We start from the raw sequence: 19,023 nt of genomic DNA, 5'->3' as shown, positions 1-19,023 counted from the left end.
AAAACAAGGAATTCTATCAACCTGCTTTCGAAGACCCCCCTTTGTCAGTTATGCCGATTGCCCTCCCCTCCTTAAGTATGCGGGAAACATACTTTAATCTCAAATAAGGGACGTCCGTCTGCGGTAGCCATAGCTTCTTATCGGCGAGTAATTGCTCGATAAACCGCATGACATAGATGGCGCAATCGACACTTCCTTATTTTTGTCGTGGGGTTTCAATATCGTGAACTAGTGGGTACTTTGCGGTCACCGACTCGCCGAACTCCATATCGATACAAATGTCGAATAGCCTCCACTGTGGAGGTATACAAGTTGAGATTAGAATACTGATTATTTACCAAACACTATTAATCAAGCACAATTTATTAAAGAACTTACCATTTCTAACGCGTCTTTATCGTACTCCTCACTTTGGCATGAAAAATAATGCTTGTATTCTTGTTTGTTATTGTCAAGGACCATAACATGGAAGTGACCATTCATGATTATCGGGAGGATGACAATTTCAACATCATGCAAGTTGCGCGTGGCATCTCTGATCATAGCCATAGTGGTTTCGTGTGCGTCGTCCTGCTTTGACATAAACAGCGCCAGTGGTTGTGTGATGGAGGCGCACTTCTTATAAGGATATGGCACTATGCTCAGCGACTTTTGTATTATGCATACGAAAGCATCCATCACATCTTCTGAGACCATCTCCTTCCCCTCAAGCAGAGTGAATAGTCTAGACCGTGTGGTGCTGAGAGAGTCATTCTTCCACAGGACAATGCTGCGGTTAAATGGTATCAGAGATACTTAAATTATATTGTACCTATTTAACTGATATAACAAATGTTTAAATGATATTGCAAATAATTAAACGATATATATATATAAATTAAAGGTTAACACATAAGTTTAAACAACAACATAAAAACTTCAAACTTACTTGTCCATAGGGCAGTTGAGGAAGATCCTTATCAACTCATGTTCGTATTTGTTGAGGCGCGATTGCCCAACGTATTTTTTTTCTTCTTCGGAATAAAGACTTTCTGAACTTCATCTAATTTTTGATTGGCAAGGATCATATCTCTCATTGCCATTGCGGTGGCGTTCCCTTACCTCTTTCGTCAACAGCTGTTTTGGGATCATCATGCGGTACTGTTGTTGACGGTTGTCGGTGTTCAGCACTAGCAGCATCTTCCTTCGATGCGGGCACGACGATAGCATCAATCGGAGACATATCCTTACTTGCTTCTTGTTGTTGTGGGATTGTGTCTGCCTTCGATGCGACATTGTCGGTCGTTGGTTCCACCGTTACTATGATTTTGTTGACAACAGAGTCAACAATCTTCTCAACCGTGGCCGTGGCAACAGCATCAACGGGAGACACAACCTTAGCTGGTTCTTGTTCTTTAGAGATTATGTCCATCTTTGATGCCACACTGTTAGCCGCCGGTTCCACCGGGTTGGGGATTTTGTTAACAACAGAGTCAACGATCTTATCAACCGCGACAATGACAACATCATCTACGATCTCCTCCATCGTGACAGCCATGTCATCAACGGTAACAGCATCAGCAGCCGATGGTGCTGCTATTGTTTCATTGTCAGCCGACAGTGGATATAGAGGCATTATTGTTTTTTTTTTTTTTTCGCAAGTCTCTTCAAATATGGCCGTTTTGGAATGGCCACCCCGATGATGTCGTCGTCGTCAAATTCCGACGCCTCGTCCGGCCCGGGTGCTTCATTTGTTTGGAGGGACGACGCAGTCAATTGTGACCGTCTTTCCAATGCCTCAACCCGAGCGACAAGCCGAGGGAACTAGGTCATCAATATTTGGCATGCCTGCAGAAAAGAGTTGCAGTGACATCGTCGCTTAGTGCCGTCGGGGGGTCTGCCACGATCGGAGAAACTGTCATTGTCGTGGTCGGGGGGATGTTGCAATCTGGCGCGGTAGGGGAGGGCTTTTCCGGCATCGAGGAATGCTTGAGCGTGTTGGGCTGGAAGTAGGAGAACGGTGTCGAGCGTGCACGGAAGAGGTTGCCCTCGCATCTTCCCTTCGAGCAAATGGTTACGGAGCAATAGCATCCACCCGTCGGTTGGCCCGAACAAATATATCTTCATTAGCATTCGCTGGAACCAGCTTAGGAAACTAACATTTGTAAACCAAACAATCTTAGGGAAATCATTCAGTTTAAACAATAAAAACTATATTTAAACATTTAACTTTCATATTTAAACATTATAGCATAAACGTAAACAGAGAACAAAGTGTTTAAACTTTGAAAAATACATTTTAAACTGTAAATAAACACAGTTAAATGCTAAATAATATGTTTAAACATTAACGACTACTGTTAAACACATTGTTCATGATTTATTACCTCTTTTTCTTTCGAGAGATAACAAACTGGTTTCTATCAGTCGCTTGCTTCCGGTAAGTATTTTCACTGTAGCACAACATCCTTGGGATCTTGCCAAAATGGACTTTCTTTTCGGTTTCGGTCAGCTCGTAAAACCAGATGTTAAACATGACCGAGCAACACTTAATATACCCTGTGTTGATCTTCTTCCCCGTATATCTAGATTGCACTTGAGCGGCTTCTTGTGGAATATCCTCTGTAAGCCACTTGTGCGTCGCCTTCGCTCATGCGTATCGCCCCATGCTAGGTAGATCATTGACATAATCAATGATCCAGTTCGTAACCGAGCATGAGGTATTTAGGAAGAAGATTGTACCCATGAGGTACACCATCAGGAGTTTGGCAAAATTTTCTTCTTCTCCCCTCTGTCCAACGAGTTGCTCAAGAGTGTTCTTGATGGAGTCTCTGTGTCTCTCGTAGGTTTTTGATAAATACCTCTTTTCGAAAGTTGAGCGTGTTTTCTTCTTCTGAAACAAGACTGCGTCTCCATATCAACATAGACCAAGAACGAGGGCCACATTTTCAGACCTGAAACCTAGCAGGCTTTCCCCGATCCTGAATTTATTAGTGCGGCCATTGTATCTTTGCAATAGAGAATTAAGAAGGGCTCTCTTTTGGAATATAGCTTCCAGCTTAGTAAATGCTGCAAACGATGTCCTTCGGATGATCTCCCAGTATCGAAGGGTCATGTGAACTTTTAATTCAGCCAAGGTCTCTATTATCAGTGTCAAGTAGCATCACCTATTAACTAGGTTGACCTCCATAATTACAAGCCTGCGACAATAACAACACATTCAGCTAGCAATATTCACAAATGTTTAAGCAAAAATATAAGGTTTTAAACGGTAACCTCTCAATTCTTAAACAGAGATATCACTTGTTAAACAGAGACCTAGTTTCTTAAATAGAGACAACAATATTTAAACTGTAACCTCTCATTTCTTAAACGTAAACCTCATTTGTAAAACTGCAATCATATCAAATGAAAGGGGAAACGTACATTATAAACATTACACAAATCATAACAATCGATAAACTTATTTCGATAGTGTATATAGACGAAAATGTAAAACAAAACAAAACCCTAGTCGAGAAAATCGTCCTGCATACTAACAAAACCCCAGCCGAGAAATCCCCCTACAGACTTCAATATCTTCCAATAAAAACAGAACCACAAAACAAAACCGAAAAATCTTTCTTTGTAACAGAATAGTTAACATAAAACCATAATCAATACCTTAGATTGCAAACTGATGAAATGCTGAATACTTGCTCGGGACTTCTCGTTCGAGACACCGGTGGAAAGAGAAAAGCTGAAATTACAGAGGATGTGCCGGTAGAGACAACTTCGGAAAGGGAAAAGCTAAAGACGTGAGTTGAGAAAAAAACAAGTATACGGCTCTAGTAAATTCATCTCTTGGGGTTACCCTAAGAAAACCCTCCACTTCCTCTCAAACCACCGAAATGGCTGCAGCCACAACTTCTCATGCAAGGGCATTTTCGTCCATAAAATTTAAAAATCACTCTGTTAACCACCGTTACATGCTTTGGGGGTTTGAAAAACATTGAGTTAAAAAAAAAAGGGGTTTTTAGGGATTGCAAAATTAAGGGGGTGTTTTTGGCAATATTGCAAACTTAGGGGGTTTTTTTTTGTGGCAATTTTCACTTTTTTTTATGGTTGTCATTATATATTCTTAATTAATTTATATTATTTATTTATGGAGAAAAATTTTAAAGACTACGAATCCTAAAATTTTTGTGAGAAAACACATTCGTATGAGCTATTTTAAGTTAGTCTATTGTTTTACACCGTCAATTTAAATCAATCTCATAATTTTTTTTAAAAATTCTAACAACTATTTTTAATAATTTTAAAAATAACTCACAAGATCCATGCAAATATGCTAAACACATCATTATCTTCCTCCCTTTTAATCTTAAATTTCACCTAAAACATAGAAAAATTGATGAAATGCTTATATGTTCTAAATCATATATATATATATATATATATATATTTATATATATCCAAAGTCACTTCTAAAATTATATATACACAGAGAGAGAGAGAGAGAGAGAGAGAGAGAGAGAGAGAGAGAGAGAGTGATCACCTGCCACTGGTTATATAGTTGCACTGCAAATTTGGCAAGATCAATGATGTAATCAGGATCCTCATTGATCTCCACTGCAAGGTTAAATTCAAGAAGCTCTTTGTATAAAGTTAATTTTTTGACCCAAACTTTAGCTTCATAAACTTGTTCCACCCCATAAAAATTGATGGCTTCTAAAGTTATGTCATAGATAGCTCCCTCAACGACTATCTTTAGTTACCCTCACTACTTTCTTGAATACAAGATGAGCGATCTGCATGCATACCATGCAAATGTGTAGTTAGATGAGCACAATCACATGATATAAACAACACTCTCACTAACAATTAACTGAATATAAAAATTAAATCAAGAAGATAAGATGCAAGAACAAGAGCTTAAAAAGACTGATCTTTTAAAGAAACAAGCTTTAACAATCAAGAAGAAAGTCTCTTTTAAATTTTTTTTTCTAGGGCATAATATATATTTAAAGATTAAATATAATAAAATCTAACATAACAAAATTATGTGAGAGAGATCACCTGTCTCAGATTATGCACTTTTACTGCAAATCTTGCAAGAGAAATGATGAAGGAATTGGTTTTGAGGATGATCTCCTCATCTTTGATTTCTTTTGTGGTGGCCATTGAGGATTAAGTTAATTTGATGGTCTCTCAAGGATTGCTTCTTTTATAATGCATGATTGTGCCTTTTTTTTTTTTAATTATTTATTTTTAGTATGTGACTTTAATTGTGAAGATCTAAAAGTGTGAATTTAATATTACCAAATGCTTTTATTAAAAAAAATATTACCAAATACTTGTAGTCATAAGTGTGAATATAAAAGACCACATAATAAATGACCATTATGATTTGATATTTGAATGATTCAAGTAAGAGCTTAATTAGTTTCTTTAAGTTAGTCCTTCGTGTTCACTCCAAGTCTCTCTTCAAACTCTCAAAGGTCATCAGTTTTAATTAACTCATTAATTTCTCATATTTATATTGTTTGCATTCATAATATTTTTAGGTGGAAAAAAGGGCCTAAATTATAGGCCTACCAAGGAACATGGAGAAGAAGTTGGTTGTTTAAAAGAGTGGAAATTATCTAGAATCTTCATGATATTGGAATATAATTAAGTATGACTTTTTTGTATTGGATTTTGAAGTCCTTGTTTTTTCAAAATAAAGTTGTGTGCTATTGAACCTAAGCAAACTACTATTTTTATAGATTTTTCTTTTGATGTGATTTCACTAGTTTGCATTGTATTTTTCTCAAATCTGTGAAGAAAACAAATTGTTAACAACCATGCCACTCCTTCCTACTAGAAGATATCGTTTCAATGCTAAGAATTTCTTCCTGACCTATCCTCGTTGTTCTCTGTCCAAGGAAGAGGCATTGTTGTAGCTCCTCGCAGTACCATTGCCGAGTAACAAGAAGTTCATTAAAGTTGCTAGAGAGCTCCATGATGATGGTCAACAGCATTTACGTGTGCTGATTCAATTGGAGGGCAAGGCTCAGATAACAAATCAAAGATTGTTTAATCTGCAACATCTTCCTTTCTCTAGAAGCTTTCATCCTAATATTCAGACTGCTAGGTCTTTTTCCGACGTCAAGGCGTATGTTGAGAAGAACGGTGACTACACTGACTGGGGTGAGTTCCAAATTGATGGGAGATCTTCAAGAAATGGTCCCCTCAATTTAGCTGAGGTTTATGCTGAGGCCCTTAATGCTGGTTCCGCCGCGGATTTATTACAAATTATTAAATAAATTAGCTGAGTATTAATATATTCTTTCATTAGCTGAATATATCTTGAAATAAATCCGCGGCGGAACCAGCATTAAGGGCCTCAGCATAAACCTCAGCTAAATTATCTAAATGAGCTTGTTCTTCTTTCATTATTGGTTCAGGTATTGAGTGGTGGTTAGAGGCTAATTTTATTGTTAATGGCACTACGCTGCCAGAGGTAAATAATAATAAATATGTTCTTAGGACTGATATTGATCGACCGGTGAGTTTGATATTGGAAGGGCCGAGCAGGACAGGTAAAAAGATATGGGCTCGGTCATTAGGCCTGCATAACTATATCTGTGGACACATGGACTTCAATGCAAACACCTTCAGGAATGATGTCATGTACAATGTGATTGATGACGTAGCTCCTTAGTATCTCTGGTTAAAGCACTGGATGGAGTTAATAAGTGCGCAGCGAGACTGACAGTCAAAGTGTAAGTACTGGATACATGTTCAGATCCAAGGGGGTGTTCCTGCTATTACACTACAAGAAAAATTTCAAATTGGCACGGTAAAGTTGGCACGGAAATAAAATCGTGACAAATTTGTTTCAACATTTGATACAGAACTAACAAACTGTGTTAAATATATGATTTTTTTTAAAATATTTTTTAATTCCGTGCCAAATACCTTGCCAAATATATAAATTTAATAATTTTACATGATAGTGCCAAATGTAGTGCCAAATATATTTTTTTAAAAAACATAATTATATTATTACCGTACCAAATACCATGCCAAAATTCAAATATAATAATATATTAATACTATGCCAAATATCGTGACAAAATATAAATATATCACTATATTAATACCGTATCAAATACCATGCCAAAAATATAAATATAATATTATATTACTTCCGTGTCAAATACCGTGCCAAAAATATAAATATAATAATATATTAATACTGTGCCAAATACCGTGCCAACAATATAGAAATATAATAATATACTAATATTGTGCCAAATACAGTGCAAAAAATATAAATATAATAATATATTAATACCGTGCCAAATACCATGCCAAAAATATGAATATATTTATATATTAATGCAGTGCTAAATACAATGCTAAAAATATAAATATAATAATATATTAATACCGTGCCAAATACGGTGCCAAAAATATAAATATAATAATATATTAACACCGTACTAAATACCGTGCCAAAATATAAATATAGTAAGTTATTAATACCGTGACAAATACAGTGCCAAAAATACAAATATAGTAAATTGATTAATGTCGTATCAAATACAGTGCCAAACTTATAAATATATTAATATATTAAAATCATCCCAGATACGACGCCAAAAATATAAATATATTAATATATTATTACTGTGCCAAATACGGTGCCAAAAATATAAGTATAATAATTTACATAGTTCACACCAAGCAAGCTCTAAACCCTCTTTAATCCTTCCACTAAACCCTTGCTATCTCTTTAATCTCCAAATTATTATATTGTTAATAAAACCAAGTGCCCTAATCCCCAGCCCTAACTCTAATCGTAATCCTAATCTCTCTTTTTTATCTTTACACTTCTTCTTCTTCTTCTTCTTCTTCTTCTCTCCCCTGTAAAACCCTAACCCTAATCTCTCTTCTTCTTCACCTTCACCCTTCACTATGGACTCTGCTCCTCGAGCTCCCGACCCCGGCCCTAACTCTCTTACTCACCAACCCTAATCCCCAGCCCTCATTGAAGCTTCCTCATTGTTGGCATCGTCTCCTTCCTTTTTTGGATCTCGCTATTTGCTTCTCTCTTCTTTGAAGGCTCGAATCCCTCACCATTTGGCGAGCGAGCGAGAGAGAAGGCACCCGAGCTTCATTTGGTTTTGGTTTCCATTATCGATTAGGGTTGGGTGTAGAGATTGTTTGATTTCTAGGTAGCACTGAAGGATTTAATCTTTGCTTGCATCTCCGAGTGGCCTTTTTCTGGTTGACCGGCCTCTCAAGCTCCAAATCCTTCTCATTAGTCACTGAGGTATTCCCCCTCCAAGTTTTGTTTCTATTGGTTTGTCTAATTGCTCATATCATTATCTGTTAATTTATTCACATAATTCTACAATATAAATTGGTTCAAGAGAAGTGGGAGAAATTGCACATTCTCTACAAGGTAATCCCTAACAAATGATGTTGTTTCATGGTATTTGATCTCCTTAGTGATTTTTATAAGTTTCTGATTTTTTAATTGGTTGTGTTTGTTTGAATCGGCATGATCAGATCGTATTACTGTAATTAACACATTGAACATGTGTTTTTTTTAATCTTTTAATTCTTAATGGAATTCACTGTCATGCCTGCTAATATGGAAATTAATTTAACTAGTGATATGGTGTTTGTTTACTTGATTTTCATATCTTAAAGTCAATCTTGTTCATTTTCTAAGCAATTTACTAGTTTGAAAAAGAATAGCACAATTTATTGGTTATTGAGACACATAACAATGTTTAATTATTATGCACTACTTGTCAAGATAGACTTGTTTACTTATTTATAATGGCATGTTGTTCTCATAAACCACATTGATTAGGTTTGTAAAATTATCATTTGTTTTGTGTCACTTTCATATGAAAGAAAGAGTGCTTCCATATGAATAGGAGAGTGACCAAAGATAATGATTTTAAACAATTTTTTTACACCAATCATTCAATTAGCAAGCTGAGTTTTTGCAGCAATTAAATGGTACTTTAGAGACATAAACTTTGGATGCATCCAAAGGTTATGGCACTATATATTATGAAGTAGAGATTTCACTTAGCATGGGACAATGACTTGTCCTGCATTTCAATGCTTAAGAAGCTGAATAACAATAATACAGAGTAGCACGCTTGAGAACATTCACAAAAGGAAAAAAGTAAACGCTTCATCTTTAACCATGCAAGGCAAGTCCTGATCTCATACTTGCGGGGTCTTTTATAGCTAGGAATTTTTTTCTCCTTATTAGACTTGCCGATAATAATTATGTGCTTTTTATCATGGACCATCCAATCTAGTTCCTAAACTCATAGTTACAGTGCTTTTTCATTATGTCATTACAAAGAATTATCATCAATTTTTTTCTTACGAATTTTCCTAGATTTAGAATCCATCCTTATGCAAGTGTCTGTTGGCTGTTTGTGGTTCTCCTTCCTGATGTGTTTATGAGACACCATCATGTTTTTTAATTGGAGCTTGAAATCCAATAAAATTGTTACTACTTCGCATGATCGGAACTCGTGAGTGGGGGCTTGGATAATGGAATTTGTTTTTTGTTTGGTTTTGATCTTTATTGCAGCTTTTTTTTTTGTTATTAGAGTTAAGCTGTAATTACAAAGCTCTTTTCATCATTTGTAAGTAGAATATACATCCAAAATGCGAACTTGTATTATCATTCAAAATGCTTGGTATTGCTTTTCTGTTTTAAGCTATGCTGGCTACAGTTTTGATTATCATTTTTATTATTTAATATCCTCAATAAGCAAGATAGCACATGGATTAAATTAGTGATGATTTCTTTTTCCATTAGCTTGATTTGCTTTGGCTGCTTCATTTTTATTATGCTGAGGAGGGTTTTATTATATGGGAGTGGCACCGGTGAGAGTTCTTTCTCTAGATCTGATTATCTGATGCTTTTTATGTCACTTGATCTGTGGAATTTTTACATCTTTATGGTTTTTTCCGATCTGAATTGATGTTTTTTATTTGATTTTGGATAAATCTTTATTTTATTTTGATGGGTGTTCATGATCAATTGTTTAAAATTTGAGTGCTTCGATTATTTCGTGTTGGCCTTGATTTTGTCTCATTGTTCAAAAACAAATTGGGAAGGAAATTTTTATATATTTTGTCACTGTCTATGGCGTTTGGGATCATATTTTAATAGCTCGGGTTTAACTCTATGTTTCTTTATTGCTTTCAATTTTAATTGTAACTTTTGTTTCACTGGTCATGCTTTTCATTCCTTATGATTGATTTATATCTTAAATCAAAGGTTCTGCCTTTTCTTTTCTTTTTTTTTTGAATTATCCTTCTATTGACAAAATTTCTTGACGTATATAACTCACTGAATTCTTTGATGATAGAGAAGAGTGCAGAGAAACATTGCATTATGTTGATGAGCTACATCGATCTGGGATATCCACTAGTGAATTTCCTTCGTGGTAAGCTGATTTGCTCTATAATATTATTTCAGCATCAAATTTATTTGTGGCAGTAGCCTGAACATGCAATAGCTTTCCTATGTCTCTAGCTCAAATGAATTAACTGTCTTAACGTTATGATATTGAGCTATGTGATTGAGAACGTAGAATTAATTCAACCTATAAGCCTATCTTAATTACTTGGGGATTTCCCTCATGTGGCTTTTGTGAGGCCAAGAGCTGTGGACTTTGTGAGGACAAAAGTTGCTGCAAGCGTCCAACTAGGTGAACAAGATAGATTGACCCGTTGTTTCAAAGGTTTCTTAAGAAATGATTTAATTCTTGATGAGTTTTGTCGCTTTCAACCGTTTTCTGGTAGGAAAACAATAAAAGTAGTATCCCACCAAATGGACATATATCTATTTATATAATTATATTCGAATTTCAACTTGTCTGTTCGATTGATTGGGAACTTGTCCTTCCATTTCACATTTTCACCACTTGTACAGGAATAATCATTGCTTCCTTACGTGCTTATTCTTGTTATATGAGTTTCTGAGTGTATTTATGCTTAACCTCTGATGAAATAGTACAGGATGTCATGTGATGGGTATTTGATGTGCTGGAGTTGCAGCAGAGCACATAATTATTATTAAGCCTAATTAAGAGACCTGAATGTGCCTCATGACTGATTGATTAATATACTGAAGAAGCCTACGGTTTAATGGTTGGGATTGAGTTTCTAATTTATTTTATAATTTATAAAAAAAATGGCATTTGCATTTTGAGTGTAACAACATGTCTTTTATCAAGTTTTGAATTCTCTTAAATAGGTTGTCCCTGGATTTGGGCATGGAGTTCTTCATAAAACTGATCCTAGATTCAATTGCCAAAGAAAATTTGCATTGAAGCACATACCTGATGATCCAATTTTCCAGCTGGTTGGCCCTCTTCAAACCATCTCTCATTCTCTTTTTCCTCTTTATAATGTATCAGTATTCGAGTACTAATTAAAATCCTAATGTTCACACCGACTGCTACTCATGCATGCAGGTTTTAAAATTGCAGGAAGTTGTGCCTCCGATACTCACGTCTCTGGGCAATGTATTTTAGCATCTCTAATTGGATGCCTGCCATATGTATATATCATTCATTCTTCATTAGAATTTTATGTTGCTGTATAAAATCTTCTGAGATTATCCCTTGCTAAAAGACTGTATGTATGTATGTATATATATATATATATCTATATATTTCCTTTCCAGGTTAAGAACCCATGGCCCAATGTTGATATACTTAGTGGAGTACCATTGAACCATTTCGGTTTAAGTGAAGATAGGTGCGAACTAGCTTCTCATCACTAAGTATATGCATGATCATTTCCCACTGTTTAATTTTCCATGAACAAATTTACATTTATTTTTCAGCATGTAGATTTTACTGGTCCAAAATTTTCATGTTATACTTGTCAAACAAAAAGAGAGGTAGACTAATAAATTTAATTTCAGTGGCATTGTTACAAAAACTATACAAGTTAAAGGCAATGAAATCTGATTGACATTTTTTAGGATATCTGGCACCCTATTTCCTGTTCTTTTTGTTATCTTTATCAAAGTTATTATATTGACAATGAAATGTGATTTAATTTTGTCAATTTCTTTGTGATTCTTTGGATAATATTAACTAAGAGAAAAATAAAATAAAATAAAATTCTCTCTGTTGGTGTATTTTCACACTTTTTTAAATAAAATCATCACTTTTAAGGTAAAGCCCAACTTGATAGTTGCATTTTTGACCATCTCATTCTTATCATCATACTTTCAAAACATATAAATATAGGTCATGACACGTCCGAATAATGCGTGTGTGTACCGCAAGTGCACGAGTGTCGAAGTAATAAATACCCGGTGAGTCGGGTAGTCGAATCCACAGGGAACAGGGCTACTAGTACTAACTTCTTCTCTGCTATCTAGCCTAATGATAATGGGATAGTGTGGTGATCTAATGTGCGAAGAGATGAACACCGGAGACGAATATGCAAGGGTAAAATGGAAGAAGAATCTCAATCAGTAAAAGTGGGGTATTCGGGCATTGCTCCCCTAGGATTCGGTATTAGGTACCGGATAAGCAAAAGTGTTTCTATGATGAGTAAGTTAAGTCGTGGAAATCCAAACATAATCGGGTCTATCTCTAGATCACCGATACTAGTCCCCTATGAGGTCCCGGTGGAGAAATCGCTCAATCTCAACACCTCACACCACATATGACCGCAAAAGCACTCTAGGGATTCCAAATTGTGTATCCAATTCCTAAAGATTGATCCAACCCTAATTCCCCGGCGAAGGATCCTAACCCCCTACAAGGTCCCAGCGGAGAAATCGAGCAATCTCACGCCTCCCACCAAATATGGTTGCATAGAGCTTAGGGAATGGAGATAGAATACACCAATCGGAGGGAAAAGGGGATACTTCACTATCTCATGATTCACCCTCTCAACCCTCTTCAATCTTGAGGTTCTAACCCTAATGGAGATCTCTCTCCCACCAAGGCAACAAATCATGCAAATCCAATCAACCACAAGGATTAATTAAACAAGAAAACAATGAGAATACAAGATTAAAACTTAATCAAACTCGGATTAAATAGAAACACTAAAGCAAATCCACAAAAGATGAGAATCCTAGGGTTCACAAGCCAAAATACCCTCTAGGGTTTTAGCTCTCCATGGAGCAACATACAAAAACACACCATCAGATGAATGAAAGTACATTAAAACCATAGAAATAAACTCCCTTATATATGAACTGATGGCCTTGATGGAGAGCTTCGACGTCTTGAAGGACCCACTCCGAAGCTAGGTTCACCGGTGGCTTCCTTTATACTATGACGGAGGAGGAATCGATCAAAGTTGGTGACGAAACGCCTCCAAAGCCGCAAAGACCTCCTCTCCAAACCCTAGCCGTCTCACCCCTCAAGAGCCGCACAAAAGATGAGAAAGAATAGGGCAAAACGGCTATTTATAGGCCTTAGATCGCGTCTGTCACGTGCCCTCACGCGCCCGTGTGGATTTCCCACGCGCTCGCGTGGGCTGCAAGAATTTCCACGTTGCCGCGTGAACAGTAATTTTGCTACAGTAATGTTACAGTGAAAATTGCTACAGTACTTTTCACAAAACGCGATCCGAACACTCTTCTCTTAAGGCCACATGTCCGAGCACACGTCCATGTGGTAGGCTATAAAACTTTTCTTCATCGACGTATCTTTGAGAGGTCTTGCAATCTTCACAAAGAGAAGGAATATGAAGATGTGACTGCCTTTGTGCCCTTCTAAATAGTGAATTGACTTGAATCTTCTTAGAAGTTGGCACACATCTCCACATTTATGAACTGCTCTCGTGTCTTGATCCTTGAATTGAACAAGAACTCCCAACATTGTGTCTTCATAGCCTATCTTTGCTTCTTTTTTACTCTTTAAAGCATTCACAACCTATATGCATAAAAGAACACCAAATACACAATATAAGACATAAACCACAGTAAAAATGATGCTCAATGCATGTAAAACATATATAAAAATATGTCTACTCAAGCACTTATCGGGTCACAAGGTTGGTTGTATCTTATCATCATACTTGGAAGTTGCTTGATGGATTCGTTCGATAACAGATACAGCATTGTAGGTTTTTTTTTCTTTTCTTGCTTTGATTTTGGTTAATCAGTTGTTTCATCAAATTTGCAGTCACAATTGCAGAAGTTGCCGAATAAGGGAGAGAATTTTGTACCTTGCTCTAGGAGGAGAAAGCAACCTCATAGGTTATACTTTGCCCTCTCATCTAAAGGAATCTCTTATTTAAAAATTTCGAAAGTTTAAACCTTATGCATTAGATAAATGTTTTGTTGTTCATTTCCTTCAAAATTTATGTACCTTAATTCTTTGTAAATTTATAATTTTTGATGTTCTGATGAAGTGATTATTTTCATTTGCTCAAATCTTTATCTGTATAAATTCTTCTTGTAGATTGAACACCAAGGAAAGAGCTCGTGCCAACTCCATTGGTAAGCACATACATTATTTTATGCAATCCTGGACCTGATTCCACCTATTCAAAGTTTCTTGATACATATGAAAATATTTTTCTGAAACGCAAGACCCGTCAAAATGCTGTGTTCGAGTTCATTTACTCTCCCTTGTTCCAACTATCAGGTGACCTGTTCGGTTCTATGTCAGTGACGGTGTGATATACTGATTGTTATTGTTACGTACGAATCTCTGTCGTCTACGTGCAACATGGATTCCCATACCGGACTACTGATTACTGTACAACAGGCAGAGAGGGGTATATATATGTTTGGGATTTAGTTAATCCTTTGTATTTCAAGTTGATTGAACATCACCAGCGACCATTTGGTAGACCATATTGACATCGTCGTGGTTCAGATACGGTTCAACTATAATTTGAGGAGGGACAATTCAGATTCACAAATGCTGGTTCACTTTCAGATTTTTTACTACCCTACATTCGAGTGCCTGTGGTTTCCTCCATGTATTTTGTAATCGTGTATTGTCATTTCTATGTAATCTTGGTGTTATATCTGTTAAAAATGTAATTCGTGCTGTGTCTAACTTTGTTAGCAGAATAGATCAATATGTAGTAGACATAGAATAGGATTTTAATGTACAATATGATATATATTAATATATTTGATTTAGCTCCTTTCTTTTGTTTTTATTATGTATTATATTTGGAGATGAATTTATTTGTTTTGTTTATACACTTATCGTTTTTTAATACTTATACGTAAATGTCTTAATTCTACTTACATTTCATTGTCTATTACTTCTACATGCAATTCATTGCGTTCTTCTCATTATCAGGCATTGTAACCTGGTTGGCTATTTATTTACTTATACTCGGGAAGCTATCTTTCATATATGTATTACGGACGATTTCCATTATTATGTTTATTTCTGGTTTCCTTTTACTCGCATTTGAATTCTAGACATCACGTAATTATGGCTATGCTAGGCTTGGCATTATGGCTAGTCGAATCTAGATACACAGGTATTGATTTTTACAACGGAATATCAAATGTTTAAATATTAGTTTTTTTACAGGGTACTACTTTTTTTTTTTTAGTATTGTTTTTAGTATCTTTTATAGGCTTTGTAGGTTATTTTTGTTTTTTGAATTAGAGTGCCATTATTGGTCACCGATCCGGGTGAACGAGATGGAGGGTGCCGACATAGCCACATGGACGATGATGAGAGGGTGGGACTTCGTGTCACATGGATCCAGGTGGAAGATAGCTAGGGGACAAAGGACGACTGAGAAGATGGGGGACCCACGATACACCACTCCACCTCGGGCTCTCCACATATGGCGATAACTTTTATTTGAATAACAACAGCTGATTGGGCCATGTGATGGTGGGCCCAGGGAAGGCCATCAGGACATTGCTAATGTGAACTATTAAGACCTCATATAATATTGTTCATTAATGGGGTCCATAACTTTCATATCACTAGGCTTGATATGAGTGATAAGCAAAGAACAAGTGTTCTCTTAATTTAATTCAACTTAATGCTATGTTCAATTCAAATAAGTTTCTATAATTAGGTAAAGGTAAAACAACACATTGCTCTCTTCCCATATAAACAGTATGAACTTTTAATATATTCAACCATTGCACTAAATATATTTTGCAGTTAATTTTAAAAATTAATTAGGTCATATGTGATCAATTATTTATATATAGTTGTTTTAAAATCTAACATTTTTAGAATTTTTTTTTAACTTCACATTTTTATTCCTTCAACCAGATATTTTTTTTTATAATATTTGAAAATAAAGAGGTACCAATTTCAATTTGATCGAGTTGTTAGATGTGAGTTTGTTTTGAAGATAGCAAAACTTAAAAAACATATTATAAGTACAAAAAACTAAAATATAAGAGCATAATTTCTCTAAAAATGAAGTTGTGCGTGAAATAACACAAAACAAAACAAAAGGAAAAAAATTATTCAAATAACCAAATAATATTATAATAGGTTTTTCACACTCATATATAACACTTGAACTCTTAATTGTATAAACTTGTCAATTACTAAACATAAAATATTACTTAGTAATAATATCATTCCACAAACTAATATAAATATTTAAAGCATAGACTCACCAAATGTATATCTGCATATTAAATGCGTCAATTTATTATTTTATTATTTTATTATTAATTTATTAATTTATTATTATTTTTTGATACTATAGAGAAATAATTTCAAACATACATATTTTTTATTATTATGTTTTAATCATGTAAATGCAAAGGAATCAAATTTTTAAACCACTAGACCATTGCTAGGGTCACCATATTAAATGTACATCATAGCAAAAAATAAAATTTTGTGACTTCCTTCATCGGTTTGAAAACTCAAGCTAGACTTAAGCAGGTATAAATATATTTCTTCAGGTGGAGTTTTTCACCACTTGTTCAAATGCAAGAAGTTCCTTGTAATTTGTTGATTCCTTGACCCAAACCTTGGCTTGACACAGTTGTTTAAGACCTATATTGCTAGCCTCCAAAGTTATGTAATAAGCCACACCCTCAACCATAGGCTCTATCTTTGATTTCACTACACTTTCAAACTCAAGATGAGCATCCTGCATGCAATCCAAGTATCAACAATGTTGACATATATAGCTAAATGACATTAGGCATTTATATTTCCATGCATATTGCCATGAGCTCCATGCATATTACCATTGAGCATGTAAAACAGTCATCTAATAGCTCAAATGCTATGTGTAATATTAGAGTTAGTGATTCAAATTTTGTTTGAACTTACGTTATTTATTGAATTATAAAAAACATATGGGGATCTATATGCTTTAATTAAAAAAAATTAAGCGATTAAACCACACCTAAATAATAGCAAATTCTAACTAGAGCCCAAACTGAATCTTTGTCAGTCCAACTTGAAATCAATTCATGACTCAAATAAATTTTATGATTAGATGATTTTGACAAATTTAATTACCACTATTATATTTAATTTTTTACACAGTAAAATCATGTTTTTCTCGTTTGCTTGTAGGTTTTTTTTTTTCAATTTTGAGTTTCCTCTTAAATTTAATTATCATATTTAAAAATGGTAAAAGACTTCTCAATATGATTTACCTACTGTTGATTGTGCTCTTGCTCAGCAAATTTTGCAAGATAAATGATGATGTCATCAATATTATGGTGGTCTTCCACAAGGTTAAATTCAAGAAGATCCTTGTAACCAATTGTTTCCTTCACCCAAACTTTGGCTTGATAAAGTTGTTCCAAATTATCATTCTTGACTTCTAGAGTAATGCCATAAGTCACCCCTGCTCCTTCTGGCTTTGCGCTTTCATCCTCTACTTTCATAAACTCAAGATGTGCATCCTCCATGGAAAAAAAAAGTAAAACATGTTGATGTATAATTTAAACACAAGGGAATGTTTGATTGGGGATAAAGAGTGAGTGATTAAGAAATTGTGTTTTAAATATGAAAAAGAAAATATTTAAGTTGACGAAAGTTTAATTTAATTAGTACTAGTAAATACTAAATATTTTAAGATTAAAAATTAACATTTCTCAATAATAATTTGTTATATTATTTAAATTATTAAAATTTTTATAACATGGGAGTATCTATAGCGTGTATTCCACTTTGTTTAGCCTGCAAATAGCTACAATTCATTGACTTAAAAAGATATATATCTGCATGTTATATATAGGTTTTTTTAATTCCTTATGTATTTTTAGTATTCGTATTTTATTGCATTGTTCATTAATTTATTCTTTCCATTTTCAAAATGCTTAATATAATTCTTGTATTGAATTTTTTTTTGTTTTTTTAATTGTTGATACTTGGTCATCGATTGTTTTTTTTTGATAAATGTGACAAATGGGGCCCACAAAAGGGTTATCAAGGCCAATAGTTGTTAATAGTTATTTCTCAATTTTCTTGTAACTTTTTTTAATACTATTCTCATTTACATCATACTATATATTATGTGGGAAGGTAGTTTTTTTTACGGTTGTCATTATATATACTTAATTAATTTATATTATTTATTTATGGAGAAAATTTTTAATGACTACAAATCCTAAAACTTTTGGGAGAAAACACATTCTTATGAGCTATTTTAAGTTAGCCTATTGTTTTACACCATCAATTTAAATCAATCTCATAATTTTTTTTAAAAATTCGAAAAACTATTTTAAATAATTTCAAAAATAACTCACAAGATCCATGCAAATATGCTAAACACATCATTAGTTTGATAAATCATATTGTGGGCTCCTTTCTTTCCACCCGGCCTTTAATTAGGGTATGACCGGTTGAAAAGCATGGATCACAAATCAAAATTTAATTTTTTTTATATTTCAGATGATTGCCGGTTCATAACTCCTATTAGGGGCAAGCCCCTAATATTAATTACCCCAGACAATGTCATGGGAACCTCCGATTAAGAAACAAGTGTGAATGAGAAGTAACTGAATAAACATGATAATTTTTTTATATTTAATTTCAAAGATGCATGCGAATACATGATCATAGACAAGAATACAAA

At 34.6% G+C, this 19,023-nt stretch overlaps 2 protein-coding genes and 1 long non-coding RNA gene across 3 annotated transcripts; 1 reads left to right on the top strand and 2 right to left on the bottom strand.

Annotated features, from left to right (window-relative positions):
• Positions 1 to 3,166: 3,166 nt before the first annotated feature.
• LOC120262785 lies at positions 3,167 to 5,160 on the bottom strand. The gene is made up of 4 exons (XR_005536996.1): positions 5,038 to 5,160; positions 4,517 to 4,769; positions 3,643 to 3,718; positions 3,167 to 3,179 (listed from the first exon to the last, which is right to left on the bottom strand). It is a non-coding gene; the product is annotated as an uncharacterized LOC120262785 (long non-coding RNA).
• A 404-nt stretch (positions 5,161 to 5,564) lies between these two features.
• On the top strand, positions 5,565 to 6,664 carry LOC120263106. The gene is made up of 3 exons (XM_039271013.1): positions 5,565 to 5,579; positions 5,904 to 6,231; positions 6,408 to 6,664. Exons 1-3 carry the CDS (start codon positions 5,565 to 5,567, stop codon positions 6,662 to 6,664), a joined length of 600 nt encoding a protein of 199 aa, XP_039126947.1.
• A 10,220-nt stretch (positions 6,665 to 16,884) lies between these two features.
• Positions 16,885 to 17,854, bottom strand: LOC120263105 (cysteine proteinase inhibitor-like). Its single transcript, XM_039271012.1, has 2 exons — positions 17,720 to 17,854; positions 16,885 to 17,079 (listed from the first exon to the last, which is right to left on the bottom strand). The coding sequence occupies exons 1-2, from the start codon at positions 17,852 to 17,854 to the stop codon at positions 16,885 to 16,887; spliced, it is 330 nt and encodes a 109-aa protein (XP_039126946.1).
• Between the last annotated feature and the right edge of the window lie 1,169 nt (positions 17,855 to 19,023).

Source organism: Dioscorea cayenensis, chromosome 6, assembly GCF_009730915.1.
Source record: "Dioscorea cayenensis subsp. rotundata cultivar TDr96_F1 chromosome 6, TDr96_F1_v2_PseudoChromosome.rev07_lg8_w22 25.fasta, whole genome shotgun sequence".
NCBI lineage: Eukaryota > Viridiplantae > Streptophyta > Magnoliopsida > Dioscoreales > Dioscoreaceae > Dioscorea > Dioscorea cayenensis.
Note: the sequence above shows the minus strand (reverse complement) of the source record. Positions and strands in the feature narration are given on the sequence as shown.